General features: G+C 35.8%; 1 protein-coding gene across 1 annotated transcript; it reads right to left on the reverse strand.

Annotated features, from left to right (window-relative positions):
• Positions 1–11,882: 11,882 nt before the first annotated feature.
• Positions 11,883–14,909, reverse strand: LOC131144192 (U-box domain-containing protein 17). Its single transcript, XM_058092659.1, has one exon. It carries the CDS (start codon positions 14,183–14,185, stop codon positions 12,038–12,040), a length of 2,148 nt encoding a protein of 715 aa, XP_057948642.1. The 5' UTR covers positions 14,186–14,909; the 3' UTR covers positions 11,883–12,037.
• Between the last annotated feature and the right edge of the window lie 4,912 nt (positions 14,910–19,821).

Raw genomic sequence — 19,821 nt, forward strand, 5'->3', positions numbered from 1 at the left:
TTCAATGACGCTTACTGATGGTTCGGTGTTAGAAAATAGGCAAATGGTACATGATGAGGCTGTGAAGTATTTTGAGCAATTCTTAGGGCAAAATAGTTCGGTGCAAAGGTCAAACCTGGAAGATATTATCCAGTTGGTAGTTTCTGAGGAGTCTATAGGTTAGCTAAGTGAAGACCCGACCGAGGAGGAGGTTTATGAAGCTGTTTCGTCTATTTCTGTGAATAGTAGCCGGGACCTGATGGGTTTGGGTCTTCTTTTTATATTACCTGTTGGAAGATTATTAAAAATGATGTGATGGATGTGGTAAAAGAATTTTTCAGAGGTGATATGTTGCCTCGGTATTTTTGTTCCTCTTACATAGTGCTTATTCCTAAGGTAAAGAATCCTCAGTCTTTTGATAAATTTCGGCCGATAAGTCTTTGTAATGTAATCTATAAAATTTTCTCTAAAATCCTTGTTGGTAAGCTTTCGTTGGTGATGAGTGATTTAATTTCTTTAGAACAAGGTGTTTTTGTGAAAGGGAGGAGTATTTTTGAAAATATAACGCTTACTCAAGAGATGACAAAATTATTACATAGGCGGGTGAGAGGAGGTAATATAATGTTAAAGATTGATATGAGCAAAGCGTATGATCGAGTGGAGTGGCAGGTGGTAGATCAGATTTTTAAGGCTCTTGGTTTTCCAAACTGGTTTTGTAAGTTGATTCAGAATTGTATTTCCACTCCATGGTTTTCTGTCATGATGCATGGCACTTATAGAGGTTTCTTCAAGTCAAAAAGGGGTTTGAGGCAAGGGGATCCGTTGTCGCCGTATATTTTCATCATCATGGAAGAAATTCTTTCTAAATTAATTAAAAAAAGTTGTCTGAGAAGCAGATTTTACCATTTGCACACCCGTGTGGTGCACCTATTATATCGCATTTAATGTACGCGGATGATGTTATTATTTTTGCTAATGCTGGAAAAAAATCTATTAGTCAGTTAATGGAGGTGATTAAGGAGTATGAAAACTGGACTGGCCAAATGGTGAATAAAGATAAATCAGCTATTTTTTTTCTCAAACAAGTTGGGTGTTCAGAGGAAAGGAGAAATTCTTCAAGAGACTGGTTTATTGAGGGTAAATTTCCTTTTACGTATTTGGGTGTGCCAATAGTGGATGGTAAATTGAAAGGCTGTCATTTTGACCCTTTAATCCAAAAAATCAGTAAGAGAGTTGAGGGCTGGAAAAGTAGACTATTGTCTCAATGAGGTTGTCTTGTTTTGTTGAGACATGTGCTTTCAAGTATGTCATTACATCTGTTAGCTGTTCTAAATGTACCGAAACTGGTGATTAAAAAGATTCAAGGTATGTTTGCTTCTTTTTTCTAGGGATTTAAGGATGGAAAAGAAAAAATAAAATGGAGGGCTTGGAAGAAATTGTGTATTCCTGTGGAGGAGGGAGGCATTGGAGTAAGGGACATTTCGGAAGTGCGACGGTCTTTATTCATGAAGTTTTGTTGGCATTTATTAACGCAGAATTCTTTATGGGCTAGATTTTTTAAAGCTAAATATGTGAAAGGAGGACATATTGCTCTTTGCAGATCGCATGGATCAGATTCTTCCTTTTGGAGGAAAGTGTAGGGTATGCCTGATCTGTTAAGTAAATCTAAGTGGAAGGTTAGAGAAGGAGATGTAAAATTGTGGTATGATAAGTTTCTAGATTCGGGACCTTTGTATGCAAATTGTCCAAATGATGCACAATCTCATATCAAATTAAAAGATTTGGTTATCAACAATGCGTGGGATGTGAAAAATTTGCAGAGGATTCTGGGGTTTAATAAAGCGGATGAAGTGATGGAAAAGGTGGGAAATCTTAGAAATTTTTCGGACATTCTGTTATGGCTCCCAGAAAAGGATGGCTACTTTAATACAAAATCCGCATGGGATGTTATCAGAGTTAGAGCTCCAAAATTTGATTGGGCTAAGTGGGTTTGGAACAAATGGTTACCGAAGAAAATTTCTATTTGTATGTGGAAGGCTGCTTTTGAGTGCCTAAGTGTTGATGAAAAGGTAAGAAGGGTGGGGGTTTCTCTGGTTTCGGCATGTAATTGTTGTTAGATGAGGCAATCTGAAGATTTGGAGCATGTGTTAAATAAGGGAGACCTTGCTTCTGAGGTTTGGAGGAAGGTTTCGGTGGAGGTAGGTGTTCCTTTCCTTAGGCAACAAAGTTGGAAAGAAAGAGTCCAAATGTGGTTTAATAGGGCTTCTAGGTTCTCTCAACTGGGTTCATTGATGGGTTTGATTCCTTGTTTAGTAGTTTGGAGGCTATGGAGAAGAAGATGTGTGGCTAGAATGGGAGGAAAATTAGAAAGTAATACTGATGTGTGGCTCTCCATTAAGTATTGGGTGGGGGTTTTAAGTAGGAATATGACAGAAATGGTTCGGTTAAAGGATGCTCATTTTCGGGTTTTGCAGAATCTGAAAGTGCAAATTGTGAATAAAAGAATTAAAACTATGCAAAGTGTAAGATGGATAAAACCGAGGTAAGGGAGGTTGAAACTAAATTTGGATGGGAGCAGCCTGGGGAACCCAGGGCCGGCAGGTGGTGGTGGCATCCTTAGAGACCATACAGGTTCTTTTGTATTTGGTTTTTCAAAATATTTTGGTTCTTGTTCAAATAATGAAGTTGAATTGAGAGCTGTGTTGAAAAGAATAAAGATTTGCAAACAGTTGGGTCATACCTGTATCGATATTGAATGTGATTCGAATATTGTAGTTAATTGGATTAGAGTCAAGAAGTGCTCATTGTGGTATTTGTGGGATTTTTGGGAGCAGCTTATTGGTTTATTAGAGGGAGTGGATTTTTTGATAAATCATTTGTATAGAGAAGGGAACAAAGTAGCAGATGCCTTGGCTCGACAAGGTGTTATGGGGAGGAATAGTTTGTTTACAAATAGTAGTCAACTCTCTAAAGTTAGCAATGGTTTGTATAAATTGGAAAAGATGGGTATGGCTTATATGAGATATGTTTAGCTGATTTTCTTTTGGTTTTTGCTCATGTTTTTTGCTGTTTTTCTTTTGTTTTGTTATGTTATGTGAGATTTGTTTTGTAGGTCCAATTTGTTTTGTTTTGTTTGGACTTGTAACCTGATTTTGGCTGGATGTTGGTATTGTTCTTTGGGAGATTTTTAACATTTTTCTTTTGTTATCTCTCATTGATTGTCTTGTAACCACGGTATTCCTCTGCCAAAAGTGAGGGGTTATCAATAAAAATGGAGGTACCGCCCTTCTTTAAAAAAAATAAAAAAATAAAAAAATAAGACATGATAAACATTATTCATACATCATAATTTTAAGACCTTCGAAACTCATAATTTTACAATCATTAACATTAAAATAAAACATACCTTGGTCCATGACCTCCAAATATATATATATTTCAGACTGTATTTCTATCTCACAACTCTTGCTCTTCCTTATGCTTCAACTTAATTTGATGGATATATTTAGCATAAGCATCATAGGTTGAGATAGGACCAGCCCCTAACCTCTCTTTTATAATCACTTCCATCAAGTGATTAATAATGTATCATAATTATTTCATAATTATAGACTTCTCATATTCCGAGATGTCTTCATAGTTTTACAAAATTCTGAGATCGTTAATTAGAAAACATAATTACAATTTTGATAACAATATTTTATTTAAAGACCTTTTATATTACCTCAACAAATATGATCATAATTTCATTTGAGGCAATTAATGTCTTACACTTGGAACCCAGGTAAGAACGTCCCCTGCTGATGTCCTGTTTTATTTATTAATTTTGTTTGATTACCGATTTACCTAAAGGGTTAAGTGGTTAGGGATAAACACATAATAAATAACACCTAAGATAGGAAATACTTTTTTTTTTTTTTTTTTTTTTTTTGAAAAAAAGTGGGCAACAAGACTAGAACTCAAGACCTCCTCAAAACCGACTTTGATATCATGTTAAATTATTACATTACCTAAAAGTTTAAGCTATTAAATTGTGAGCTAACAATGTATATCAAGCTTTAGCAAATTTAATACGTAGTTGTTATAATTTATTTTTCTATAATGCACGAAGTTAAAAAATAATACATAGGTTCTAGGGTAAATATCTTGACTAAAATGGGAACAAAATGATATTAGTACGAGGGTCATCAGCTTTGGAGTAAGAAGGACTAACATGTAACAAATTAGTTGAAAAGCAATGACTACTCTAAAAATCAACTTTACAAATAGGTAATTTTTAAGTCTAGGCATTTTTTTCTCCCCGATGGTGAAAATTTTACTTTCGGTTGTAACTAGGGAAGGGAGGAGATTACTCTGAAGGTAGTCCGCTTTCTACGAACGTATGATCCCAAGTTCAAACAAAAGCCACTCCATGGATTTGATGAACGTATGATCACAAGTTCAAACAAAAACCTTTAAATTTTTTATTTGTAATCTCTCAATGTTTGTTTTGTAACCACGGTATTCCTCCAATCAAAAGTGAGGTCATATCAATAAATAATTAGAAGGTGTCGCCCTTCTTTAGTTTTAAAAAGAAAAAAAAAAAAACTGTGTTCAAACAAAAGCCACTTCATGGATTTGATGGTGCAAGATACACATCCCACCACAATTATTTAATGTCATGTTCATATGCATGTGGGTTGATTAGGAGATTCTTGGTTTTAATTTATTGTTTGCAATATATATTATAATTGGAATCAAAGCCTTATTTGCATTTTTTTTTTTTTTTTTTTTTTTGTATTGTTCATGGTTAGGTACATAAAAAATATTTGACTTTAATATATTGCATAAATGATACAACTTAAAGTGCAATTTTAATGATAAATTGTTGTCCTGTGTAATGTTTTAAACTTTTAATCAGGGATATAGATGGTTTTGAAATTCTTTGTAAAATTTTATTGGTGAGATAACTTGATAATATGTGAAATTAAATTAGTGTGTTTTGGACAAGTTTGAAAGAAATTTTTTTCTTTTCGAATTGGAAATTTACAACCACAAAAGTTGTTTCCAAATCTTGAATTAGTTTTCTTCATCAAGTATCAAAACTTGGCTACTGATTTCAAAATTAAATCTTGTAAGATTGAAATTCTCAGGCACAAAAACTGCTTCAAATTTTGTTAAAAAATTTTGAATGCTAAAACCCCAACCCAAATAACCCGGAGCCAAGTCAAAGTGGCCCAAATCTAGGCAACTGGGTGAAGGGGATGGCAATGGTTGGATTGCTTTCTTGCCCATGTGCAAGGCACATGCACACATGTGCCCAAACAATTAAATTTTTTTATTTCTGAAGCCACTTGCTTCTTGTTGTTCATTGGAGCCCTCTTTGATTTCAGGAGCCTCTTAATTATAATATTTTAAAACAAAATTAAAATCTAAGGGTACTTTCTTGCTAAGCTCTTCAAAATTTGATCTCAACAATTTTGTGTAAAGTAGAGAGAGAGAGAGAGAGAGAGAGAGAGGTCAAAGTAGCGTTTGCCGTTACGCTATTTATAGATATATTGAATACAATTAAACTAATAAATAAACCTAACCCTAATAATGATACAAAGAATAAAGTGTCCTTTAAGTAAAATATTACAATATATAGGATATTATCTAACATCTCCCCTCAAACTCATGATGGTGCACTGAGAAGAATCGAGAGTTTGTTGAGCAGAAATTAGAAAAGACAAATAGTGTGAGACGTTAAACATTTTATCTAACCCCATGATGTATGTACTCTACATGCTCTTAGTGTTGATGAGGATTGATTGCCAAACAAATTAAATTGTGAATGTATAGTGTTGTAATATGTGGTTCATATAGAGTGGAACATATGCACAAAGCAAATATGGTAGAAAAACAGAGAAACTGGTGTGTAGAAGAAACAGACGACAGCTTTAGAGTGTTGCATCGATTGTTTGCTCTTAAGAATAAACTTCTTGGAATTGGTGTAATCCCAAGAGGGGAGGTGAATTGGACATTTAAATTTTTTTCGCTAATTTAAACAATTACACCGATTCACCACAGTTCATATCTCATTCATAATACAAACGTGTATATAAAATGATTAAACTATTAGTACAGACATACACGTGTGCAGTATATCTCATTTAAATTAATTATGTATGCATGCAAAATGATTTAACAAAACATGAATAAGCAAACACATACTAAAATTAAAGTACGGAACGTAAATGAGATAAGGATAGAGAGACACCCGATATTTGTTATCAAGGTTCAGCCAAACCAGCCTACGTCCTCCCCTTGAGCATCCCCCCCAAGGATTACACTATCCCTACTCACTTAACGGGCAGAGCAGATGTCGTTTACATCCTCTTCTTACGAGGTAAGGAAAACCCCAATTCAATTACAAGACTGAGCCCAACTTGTCTCACTTACGAAGTTGAGACTCCTCAATTCAAATTTTGGGCTGAACCCAACCAGTCTCACTTACGGAGTTAAGACTCCCCAGTTCAATTCTGGGCTGATCCCAACCAGTACCTTGAAAATATTTTTGTACATATAAAAATACTTCTACAACTAAGTTGAGATGTACAACATGAAAGCTCTATAACATGCACTCTAACATGATATGAGTTATATTCAGTAGAATAAGGGTGTTTTTCTAAAAATGATTTTTCAATCTTTGAAAAGAATGTACATGATAAAAAGCTTCAAAGATTCAACCCCTACAAAAGATTTTCTCCAAACAATATTTTTCAAGAACAAACCGGAGAATCTAGGGTTTTGGTTTCAAATGATTTTGCATAAAACAAAAACACAAACATTTGATATTCAATGCGCTACTCTGATTCCTGTCATACTCCACAGAACATCTGAAAAATATTTGATAATAATAGGGTGAGACACTTCTCAGTAAGAATGGAATAAATTATAATCAGTGTGTGGCAATTGAGTTTTAGTTTATCATAACACACCCATATAAATATTAATTTAATAGCGAAGTCATGAAATTGTACTCATATTAAAATCAACATAATATTCATATAATTATATTCTTTAATTTAATCGAATAATATTTTAAAACAACTGACATAATTTATTCGCCTTACCTCACCCCAAAAGTTGTGTCTGTTAATTTTGGTGTATTCTCAAAAGGGGGATGAATTTGGTATTTTAAAATTTATTCCTAGGTTTAGCTTAATCTAACGGAAGTATATTCGCAACCTAGGGTCTATCTATACAGTTTCAAATGCACAAATAAGTATAACGTGCGTAAATTAAGATCATGCGCAACATTCACCAACTTTAATTTACATGTGCAAAAATGTAAATTGCAAAAAGACAAACAGTGCACACAAGATATGTAATCGGGGTTCGGTCAACTATATCTACGTCCCCGCCTCTAGCTCGCAAGCCCGAGGATTCCACTAATGGCTCACTTGACGGGTGGAGCGGCACCGATTACAACCAGGTCAATTAGCACAAAGCCAACCTCAACCTTTACAAATTCTCCTTGCAGGGCGGAGAAGGCCCTAGGTCAAATTCATAGGGTTGACCCCAACCTTTACACAATCCTTACCGGGTTGGATTACTGCCCCCTCAAGCCACGCCTAGAAATACAACAATATTCTCTCAAAATGAAATTTGTACAATGATTATACTTTCATGTAAAACATATATATACCCAGTTACGTGCAATCACATACACCACCAAATGATATAATAAGTAAGCTCACTGTGGTTTTAGATATCTATTCTCAAATATATATTTGCAATAGATGTAATATGTGCGTAAGAGTGCAGACTATATGATCCTTGTATCACAAAATATATTCAATCTCAATGTTCATACAAAGATATTAGCCAAACTTTATATATCTCAACCAGTAGTTTTTCTCAAAGTATAAAGCTCAAGAAATATATATATATATTTGGTTTGCAAAGAAGATTAAATCTTTGTATTCAACAAATGATATCACTCAATGAATATTGCACAAAGATTTTTACCACATAAACAAATATTTCTTCAAATATTTCTCAAGATGAAACACACTAGATATTTGAAAATGATTTGAATAGATTTTTGCAGCCAAAATCAAATAAGAACCTCTCAAGATATTGCAATGACGATGCAATACTCAGAAACTCAAGTGAAATATTCTTAGGATAGACTTATTAATAAAGTCCCCTAAGAACACTTGAGGTTTTGCTCTCAACCAAAATAATATCAATCAAGCATAAACTTGAAAGAGCAAACCTTATGTACAATCAACACTCAAATCAAACTTACAATGGATTTTGCCAATATGGCAAGGTAAGAATAAGTGTATGGAGCTTAGAAATGAGTAGTTGGAATTGAGAAAGAATTTTCTAATCAGGTTTTTAATCTACTTGCTAATCATTCCAAATGAAAGGATACATATAGACTTTCCCCTGATTATAACCGTTAAGGACACAAGTAGAATAATTAGAAAAGTTTTAATATTATTTAATTAAATTAACCCCACTTAAAAAAGTTAACCGTGGTAAAAAATATGCGGCAACCCGAGAGCACCGGTCGACCGAGGCAAGTTCGGTTGACCGAAGTTCTTGAGGTTCAGTCGACCGGGCATTAAATGACTTGTGAGTTCGGTCGACCGGACTTGAAAGTCTGAAGGCGATTTTCCCATTTTGCGAGGTTCGGTCAATCGGGAAGATTTTGAACTGACTCAGTCGGTCGACTAGACCATTGAGTTCCCTCACGTGGGAACTCGATCAACCAGAGCGTTGCAATGTAATATGGGCACAGTCGACCAAGTGGTCAATAAAGTTGACTCCTAGGGAGTTCGGTCGACTGGGGTCAAATGAACTGTGAGAGTTCGAACGACCAGGCTATGGTCAAGCTATTGACCCAGCACCAGTTCGGTTGACCGGACATTTTTGTACAAGGAAGTTCGGTCGACCGAGTGTGCACATTTAGTGCATTTCAGTCCAATTTTAAGCATTCAATCACCTATTTCAAATGATCATTCATATACGTACATGAGTGAGTGTCCTAAGGTCATTTCTAAGTCTTTTTGAAGACACCGAAAAAATTCGACGTCGGTCAAGGTAATCCCTAAGGTCTTTCTAAGGTCATTTTCATTTTGAGCTTACCTTAGATACCATGCAGGTGATGCATACAAATATTACAAGTCAGACCCTATTTACTATTACAGACCCATGATAAATATGGAAATTAAATTCAATCATAAATAAGGTCTTCAAGGCTTCAACTTCAACTCCTTGTGCCATCACATTGATATGCCAAATGTATACCCGCTCATATCCTCAAACATACTTCAAATACAATAGGTATTTATCATTATCAAAATCGAATGTGACCTATAAGATCAACAGAGCCTAAGATCCCTAAATCGAAAATTTGCTCGGGCTAACATGATGAGGATCGAACCTAGGATCCTATGGTGGTGTTCAATCGTCAATTTGACTAGAGATTTGAAAGAAATTGAGGAGAGAAAGAGAGATATTATCTTATCCCAGGAGTGGTACCTACGTCGCTCCTACGATAAATTCGCTCTAATTAAAATGTCGTATTTTTTTTTTTTCGATTAGCCGAGTATTGAAGAAGAAATTGAGGAGAGAGAGAGAGAGAGAGAGAGAGAGAGAGAGAGAGAGAGAGAGAGAGAGAGAGAGAGAAAGAGAGAGAGAGAGAGAGAGAGAGAAGCGAGATTTGGAGGGGCGTGATCTACCAATTTCAATTTCTTTGAAGTTTCAGGATGTTAACTTAACATATATATAATATTATTATATTATATTAATATATTATTATATTATTTAATTAATGATTATTATTATTTATTTATTTTAATTATTCAATTAATTTTTATTTTTATTTTTTACACTTTCATGCATATTAATTTTCTAAGGCGTTACAGATCGATAGACAATGATACCGTTAAGATAGCCCGAGAGATCATAGCCAATGAGTAAGGACATCAGTTGGGCGCGCGCCATGAAGGAAAGTTGGAAGGGGTCAACTTCAGAGGGAAGCTGAGAGCCAGCATTGATGGCAATAAGATGAGTGTCACCACTGCCAGTAGGCTTGGAATTATTGACAATCATAGACTCGGGGGATGCGGCCATGAGAAGAAAAAAAAAAACTCGTTAGAGGAACATGCTCTAGATACCATGTAGAAATTGCGGAAGTGACTTTCATTGATACAAAGATGTCCTATATATAAGGATTGTACAGAGTATTGCGAGTACAAATTCAAACACATAATAATATCAAAAATATTCAAATAACTTAACTAGAAGATCCTAGGCTATCGGATAGCAGATTTACAAGAGATAAAATACAATTAATCTGGTCAGGGAAATCAAGATGGTTACAACTACATGATGTCCTTTATAGTTACATCATTGTATTTATACTAATCCTAGACGTACAAAGGTATTAGAGAATTTGCCTCTATCATCCCCAACCTATTGATCGTCTGTATCAATCCGTGGAGGATTTGCCTCCGCATCCCCAACCTATTGATCGTCTCAATTCAAATTTCAAAAATAATGCCGAACAAAACCGTCGATGTACATATGCAAACCGTTGACAATTTTTCTTTAGACCAGCTTCCTTGTTTTCTTCAATATACTTTCTCTATATATGTGTTTCACTCAATATGAGTTACATACTACAACTACTTTCCAAAAAATGCATAGCAGGCAGCAGAGACAGAGCTTAAAGCTAAAACTTATAAACGAAAGAAACTAATCATGCAATTTGATACGCTCCTTCAACTAAGTCGTCTCTCTTATTTTCACTTCTTCCTTTTTATTGATATTCCCATAGAAAATATTTTACTTCTTTCTCTCCCTCTTTATTCTCACCATTTGAGTTCTCCAAAACAAGAAGGATTTCAAGTTTCTGCATGCTGGAAGAAGAGGAAGATAATAGAGCATAGTACTCCAAGAAGAAATCAGAGATGGCTTTGAGAACAAAATAATCCATTACAGCATTATGGCTATTCTCATTCTGAAAGAGTTGCTGGGCCCAAGACTGGAAGGCTCCCAAGACCATTATTGGGCCATTCTGCTCCGGGCAAGGCCATTTGGTGTGTCGTGCATACGAGCTCCGGGCTGGTCTCTCCCACCAAATAGGTCAGGCTAAGGCAAATGAGAGAAGCAAAAAAGAAGAAAAAAGATATTGGCCCATGTCCTTAACCTAACCGTTATTAGTAAGGGGTTAAACACGGATGAGATAAAATTAGTATAGCCATTTCAATCCGAAAGTCCAATCCACCAAACAAACGCACCCTTGGGGCATTGAGCCAACGGCTACCACACCACCTTTTATTTTTTTTATTTGCTGGATGGGCAGTTCCATGGCATCATAAATCCTAGGGCCCTATCACAGAGAAGTAGTAAACCATTTAATTAGGCCTATACAGTTGTGTCACTCAATTGCGGCACTCATGAATTCACAAAGAAAGCCCCCTCTCTTTAACACTTTCATCATTTCAGCAGGCTTAATATCAAAGGCTAGCCCACTCTCCACTAACCTCCCTCACAACTACTTAAATCAGAGAACACCTCTCTCTCTGTCACGCACACGCGCACAATCGTTTAGTCTAGGAAATTACAGCACAGCAACAAGTAAACAAAATTGAAACTGTCTACACAGGGATCGCTCGGGACAATGTCAGATTAGACGACGGAGTAACACAAACTACAAAATCTCCCATCACCCTAAAAGCAGATTTCAATAATTCATATATGCATCAACGGTGTCATAGGAAACACCACCACATGTGTTTTCCTAACAGTTTCGGATCCTTCTAGCTTTGCTTTCTTATATATATATATATATATATATATGAAATATCTCATATTCTGGTTTCTAGATCATTGAACAATACACAGCTCAGACACAGCCATCATTCTTTCCAATTACATCAAATGTTGTATTTCTATAATTTCATTTCCTCCTTCCCTTCACACCCCAATGAAAGAATATGTGAAATGTTTCAAACAAAAATGGGAACATAAACAAATGGGGGAAGCCAACAACACAAAGGGTGCAATAGAAACACCACTATAAAACAGGCACAGAAATGGACATTGGCACTGATACATCACCATTGAAACCTGACTCTCTACTTGCAGCTGAGTTGCTGGGGAATGCGTAGCCAACTCCCAGTCCACCAAAACGCATAGCTGCATTTTCACACCTCTGGAAAACTCTAGCCAGCGATGCTGCCTTTCGCCTTGCCCGCTTGGTCCCCGTATATAGCAGGGTCTGAAGCAAACCAGCCAATGCCGGTGCACTCACCACCCTCTCGGTTGCAGCCGGCCCACCGCTCCGGCAAAGCTCAAGCAATGCAACAACGGCGTTTTCTTTACCCCTTGGAGTCCCGCACCGCATCATTCCAATCAACCCCGCCACTGCCATTTCCTCCTCGCCCACTGCTTCAGCCCCAACCGGCTGCCTAACTATCAAGCCCAGTGCACCTGCTGCTTCCTCTGCAACCCCTTCAATTCCCAAAGACTCTATCAGAGCTGCAACTGCACCCGCCTCTATCATTCTCGAACAATTATCCGCATGAGTCGACAGATTGAATAGAGCAGTCACTGCATCCTTCTTCCCTCTGGGTGTCCCCTCTTTCAACAGCCCTGCAAGAGCTTCAACTGCCCCCTCCTCATCTGCTATTTTTCTCTTGTAATCATGAACTGCAGAGAGGCTAAACAGCGTAGCAGCAGCATTTTCCCTCGCTTCCGTTGTGTTTCCATGCCTCAAAACCCAAACTATGGACTCCAAACACTCTTGTTCCTCCATAATTCGGCTCTTGTTCTTGTCATAAATGGATAAGTTAAGCATTGCAGTCACAGAATTCTCTTGTGCAATGGAGTTCGCAGATAAGAGCAGTGCCTTCAGATGTGGGATTGCACCAGCTTCCGCTATGTAAGCACGATTTTCTTTCCCTGTTTTTGCTAACAAACGAATTTCCCGAGCAGCCACAGTTTTCGCACCCTGTGACCCACTTGCTAGTTGTTTAATAAGCAGTGCAGCTGTGGCTTTATTGGCTTCAATGGCAGCCTTAGTTGCAGAAGTTGCCGCAAAAGCTTCTGAGGAAGTATCCACACACTCGGATGGATCAAAAGGGATTCCATGAGCAGTGCACCAGTGCATGATCAAATTCCTAAGAGCTCGATTCGGAACAAGACGCGTATGAAACAGCAATTGCCCGGTTTTGGGGCAAGTACAATGGCCTTCTTCCATCCATCTGGATATTGAACTTCGATCATATGTCTGTCCTGTACAAATTATCACAGGGTCTCGCATCAAATCCAGAGATATTGGGCAGCAAAAGTCCCTCGGAATCGTGATGAAGGTGTCCGCAATTTCTTGAGCAATCAAACCCTTCCTCAACCTTTTCTGATTCCCGAAACACAATTCCAATACATCCTCCTCGAACCCAAAAAGGAAGAACCTGCAATACCGAGTGAGCGCCACAAACCCATTAAGCACAGAAGCCGTCGGCTCTAAACCCCCCTCTTGATTACCAATCTGCTCTTCCAAGAACTCGATTTCACTTCGGCAGCTCTTTGCGTCGCGAATCCCCAACCCCTCCACGAAAGAAGACCGCAACTCAACAGGGCTAGGAATCTGCCCTTTCTCCAATTCATCAAGAAACCAAAAGAACTTCAACCTCAATGCTTCATCGCGTTTGTCAACGAACAGCCTGGTTCGTCTCGATTGCTTCTGCAAAAGTTCAATCTGCTCCCTAATATCATCGCCCAAATCGAACTCCTTCAACGGTAACACATCCAAAAGCGTCGATATCTCCTGGTTCAGGTCATGGAAATGCCCAGAAATGGAATGGTTCTGAAGCAAAAGCCATACCCGACTCGACTGCGTGCAATAATCAAGAAGCATCTTGGAACGATAAAGAATCAAATAAAGCTCTTTGAAGCAGAGAATCGCTGTTGAGGGCAGACTCGAACCCGAATCTCGTAAGAACTCCAGCAACACCGCAAATACCTCAATCTTTCGAATCAGCGAACGAGAATTCTTGCGTTGAAACGGAAACGATTTATCCGAATACGACGAAATTAACTCCGCCGAGAGAGCAGCGAGCGTCTGTACAAGAGCGATATCGCTGAGGTCCACCGGCGCGAGAAATGCGTCCGGCGACGGCGACCTCCTCCTTCTTAGAGACGAGAATATAGCAGCCGAAGCCATAGGCCCGATTACCGCAATTAGCTTGAAATTAATCTGACCCAGAAAGGAGACAAAAGTTTCCCACAACAGAGGCCTACCGTCTCCGATTGTTCCCAAAGAAAGCCCACAACCCTCTCTTTCTCTCTCAAACCAGATCCAATAATTCAGAAGAAGCAGCACAAGTCTCTCCTAAAAACCGAAACCTCCGCAGCTTCAACTCCACAAAGGAAAACCTCTGTCTCTCTCTATCTCTCTCTTACCGTTCTTCTCGTGGTTGTCGTTTGAAAGTTTAGAGGAAGAGAGGAAGTACGAATTAAATATCAGGGAAAATGAAATTCAAAGCGTTTACCGATGCCGCGTTTCGGAACACAGCGGAAAGCGTAGTTGAAGAAGAAGGGGAAGAAGGAAAAAGACGTCTGAATTTCCAACGTTTGGGGGCCGAACTCGGGAGGAAGTTTAGAGTCCTTTCCTCTCCGTTTCTGCTTTTGCTCTCTCTAGGAATTTCTTTGCAGCCGCCGGGAAAACGACTTCCTTTTCCAGTGCTTGACGGATTTCCCCCACTATCCAGATTCCTGTCCATCCATTTCCTCCCCTATTCTTAGCGCGGTTGGTAAATCCAAGTCACGCCCTCTCACTATTTCATTTAAGCTTTAAATTGGGCTTGCCAATTTTATTTGGTAAAATAATAAATAGATTGAATTTAAATTTCATTTATTCATAGCTTCATTTGAAGTTAAAAATTTTCTTAAATAAAATATTCTAAATATTGAGAGACAATTAATGTGCCGAGCAATTAATTAATTTGTATTTTATTTAATTGTTTGTAAACGAAATATTTTAAATTTGGACATATTCACCGAACCTCTTGACTTGTCTTGCCATATATGCCAAATTTAAGTGATGGACCGACCAATATTTAAAAGTGTTTTGAATTTAGCCATTTAAATTGAGTTTGAGTTTAAATAGAAAAAAATTATAAATTCGAGTGAACTAAAATTTAATTTAGCAAAATAATGGGAAAACATAGACCTAGGCATAATTATCTACTGTATTTTTTCATATTCGAAGAATATCTTAAATTAGCCATTTTAGAAAAAAAATTAAATATTTTTTGAAGTGTTTCGAGAGAAAATTAATGGGCAAAGTGATAAGTATAGTAGTCTTTTATTATTCTAACCATATATGTAAAATATTTTTTTTAAAAATATCACTATAATTATTTCGATTAATTTCACTTTACAATAAAAATCTTATTATATCTGATAATTAAGAAATAGTAAAAATATTTTATAATTGAAATCTATTTTTTTTATTTTAAAAAATTGATGGATATTTTTATTTCAATTTATTTAAATTCATATGACATTTTATTTTAATTTTAACTAAAATATGTGTATAAAAGAGATGATTTAATAAAAAAATACTATTTATGAACATTAAAATTTTCTGGTCACAAGTTGTGAACAACTTAAAATCATAAATTCTGATTTTTAATTGTTTTCACAAATTGTTGAAAATCAACAACATTAACAATAAAAGAGACTGAGATTAATAACAAACGCGTTTTTAGACGATATAAAAATAGAAACAACAAATAAAAAACAATACAAAAGAGGTCTTAAATTTATTAATAAATATATATATTTTTCATCCTTTTAATCAATTAGTCAAAAGGAGGAGCCTTTGACTCTTCCAAAAAGACTAATAAAGCCAGTATTTATTTTTTATCAGAGGCTGAGTTAATTATAAAAATAAAACAATTAGGCCAAAATTTAAAATGTATTTTGAGAAAATAAAATTTTTATGGCAGAAAAATAAATGAAATACTTTCATAAAAATTTTCATACAAGAAAAAATATTTGTACGTCAATTTTATCAGTTATTATTGATGAAATCAGTTTTTCCAAAAAAAATATGAGATATCTATCATATTTTTCATGTACAATAAAATGGCAAATTTGCTTTCGCTTTTTTGAAAAAAAAAATATTAGCAATAAATCCGTCAAATATTTTTTTATCTATCCATTTGTAGAAAGAAAAATGTAGGCCGACCCATTGACTTCCTCGCAAGCATTCCAAATGTGCAACACTTTCCCCCTTGGAAATGATGTCGTTTCCTTCATCAAGTAAAAGTTGGATTGTGTAATTACGGACAAGAGGTTGGGCTTTTTGGTATAAAAGAATTCGATGCCCTTGCCGCGCATTGAAAGTTCAACGCGCATACCAGAAAGGGGCTGACATTTTGTCTCTAATTACCGATTTCTGCCACCCAACTTTTACCATAATTAACGAATTATGTTTTTTTAAAAGAAATAAATGGTTTCCATTAAGAATTAGATCAATACATAGGTTTAAGTGACCCATAATAATTTAGCTGCTCTAACTCTTATAAGAAGAGTGGTAAAATTAAGTATTAAGTATTGAATATCGGATTCAAATATGATTTTATAAATCAACTTTAAATTAAATTTGGATCGATGACTCAATTTAAAATATGAATTATGCTGTCTATCTGATATATGAATATCTACTACCTTTTAATTCCAATCCTCTTAATGATTAAAATCATAAATAAGATTTTAATTCAACATATATACTATTTTCCGGTCATATTTAATTTTAATTTCTAATCGCTGTATAGAAGCAGCTTTCTTTGACGTGTGTGGTTGTGGAAGGGCAATATCTGATTTCGGGGCATTTTCCAATGAAAAAAGCAATGGGGACATTGGATTTGCTTGAAGGGTTGGTTGGTATTGCGTGGAGTTCAGATTGCTTTTAAGTTCATTCATTTTTTATTTTACCTTTTTACCCCTTTCACCCAAAATACAAAAGGGCAAAAGAATAGCAAATAATTGAGGTAACAGTCTTGTCAAAGTGAGAATTTACACAGAAACAAAAAAGCGCACACACCCACACCCCGAATAATTGCGTGTCCCCAGATTTTAAAGTACTCTAATTATTTTCTCGCCGCTGAAAAAAATGAGGCGTTTTTAGATTAACTCTTCTTTATAACTAAATCGATCGAATTACACTCCTTAATCGAATCAAATTATAGTTATTTATGGGTAAAAAATATCACTGTATGATTTGTATGCTTTCAAAATTTAACTTAATAATTTATATTTAATTATATAACTAATTACATAATTCAAAAATTTTATGAATTTAGGAAATTGTGGAAACCCTAAATTATATAATTTATATTTAGTTATTAATTAATTACATAATTTGGTTAAATCGGTTAAAACCAAACCGAATAATTGAATTAATCAAATTATAATATCGAATCAAACCGAATTAAAAATTGTCCAAACCAAATCAGTCGAATTTGGTTGATTAATTTGGTTAAAACCGAATTATGCTCACTCCTAATACAAACTCGTATAAACTTTATGCCTAATAGTAGAAGAGTTGAGAGAACACTACTAGATGAGTAATTTTGTAGGAGTAATTTATTTTCATAAATCATTTATGCAATTTCTTATACGCATTTTTGTGATTCGTAAATAATTGTACAAATAAAATATACAAGTGCCTATTGGTTTCATTAGTCAACTCTTTTTGTTTTTTTTTTTTTTTATCAGTTAATGGTAAATAGTATTGATCAAAATGGATATGTACAATATACACTGGGCATACCCAGGTAAGGGGAAACCAAACTCCCAATCAGAAGATCAAATCAAAACCAAACAATGATTAGATATAGATCAACTTGGGCATACCCAATAACCAAGAGGCCAAATGAAATAGAACAACCGAAAGCAAAAACAAGCAATTCAGAGCTCAATCAAATGAGTACAATCCAAATTTATCATAAATGGTTTTATAAGTGTGACTCTGAATCACCTTAAACAACCCCTTTGATTCAATTGATTTGCCTTCAAACTTCATTTTGTTCTTGAAATGTCAGAGGAAGTATACAGTAATAGCCAAGCAAATCTTTTTTCCAATAGATTTAATTCTTGTGTCATTTGCCTCCTTATGCAACCACTTCAGAGCAACTTTCAGGGACGACATAATTCTAGTGAACCTCATCCAGTGTTGGACAAGATCCTACAAAATTTTTAAAAATTTACATCTAAAAAAGATATGGTCAATAGTCTCAATATCAGTTCTGCAAAATACACAATTCTGGTCAACTCCTTCAACAAGCAGTTTATCACTTGTAAAAAGTTTCCCTTTTATTCCCAGCCACAATGTGAACTCATGTTTAGGTAAGCTACTACATTTCTAAACCTCTTTGTGCCACGTGACTTTGTTTCCTTTGTTCCTATAATAATTGTAAATTTTTGAAGAACAAATTTGACTATCTACAATCCACTGATTAAACAAATTATCTGCAGCCACATGAAAAAATGCAACAATTGGAAAAAGATTTATAAAGAGAAATGTAAGTGTGTTTATCGGGTTTTTGAATTTAGTAAAGTTTAAAATTATAATTCTTTAGGTGTTCTTGACACTCTAATTATACTACTGAATACTAACACTTTACGCTTATTGTAGAGACCTGAACTAGGAAAATAAGGAAATTAAATAAGAAAAAGGAAAAAGGGGATTTCAGTAGGCTTCGTCGACGTATATCCTATGTTCATCAACGAAGGCCCTTCTATGGTTCGTCGCTGAAATTCATAGCATCGTAGACGAAGAGATCCAGAACGATCGAAAATATCAAGCTTAGAGTTTGTCAACGAAGCCTTTCTTTCGTCAACGAAAAGCCTTCTGTAGTTTGTCGATGAGGCACCATTTCGTCGACAAATTTGACTAGATCAAGGGGTCTATAAATAGGATTTTTGTTTGCTTTTTCATTAAGAAAACTAAATATCTCTCCTTCTCTCTCTCTCTCTCTCTCTCTCTCTCTCTCTCTCTCTCTCTCTCTCTCTCTTTTCGATCTTTTTCCGATTGTTGCCCGTTTCGACGATCGGAAGTTACCACGATGTTAACTTTGGTGAAACCCCAAGAGGGGAGGGTGAATTGGGTATTTAAAATTTATTGTCTAGGTTAACTGGATTTATCAATAGTGTAATACGGCCTAGGGTATTTCTACACTTTACATTGTCTAGGTTACTACACGTGCAGTAAATGTAAAGTGTGGAGAGTAAACAGTACACGCAATATGTTATCGAGGTTCGGCCAAATTGCCTACATCCCCGCCTTGGTCATATCAGCACAAGGATTACCATTATAATGCTCACTTAAACGGGTGGAGCAGCACCTATACAAACCAGGTCAATTTAAGGGGCTAACCTCAACCAACACGCCTTAACATGATAGCGCACTTAATTTTCCTAACCGGGTCTAAGCCAATTCGGGACTATTCCACAGGGTTAGTCTCCCTCTTCTGACCAGCGTCTAGAATACAATCAATATGTATATAAAGTCTGTACATGAAAATACGCTTCTAGACAAGCAAATGTGTGCACTGATACAGCTCTATCAATATTGCAAGTATGAACGATATGTAAATATGCTCAATGCTCTAATGTGTGCTAAACACTCAATCAAGTATAAATTTTCAGTCTAGATCTAAAGTGTATATCCAAGCAAGATTTGAAACAAAATATGTGAATAAGATAAAATCATATCAGGGTTTCAAATATGCTAAGCAAGTTAAATCAAACAAATTCAATAGGATATTTCAATATACAAAACACAATGGA

The sequence above is a fragment of the Malania oleifera genome, chromosome 12, assembly GCF_029873635.1.
Source record: "Malania oleifera isolate guangnan ecotype guangnan chromosome 12, ASM2987363v1, whole genome shotgun sequence".
In the NCBI taxonomy this organism is placed as follows: domain Eukaryota; kingdom Viridiplantae; phylum Streptophyta; class Magnoliopsida; order Santalales; family Ximeniaceae; genus Malania; species Malania oleifera.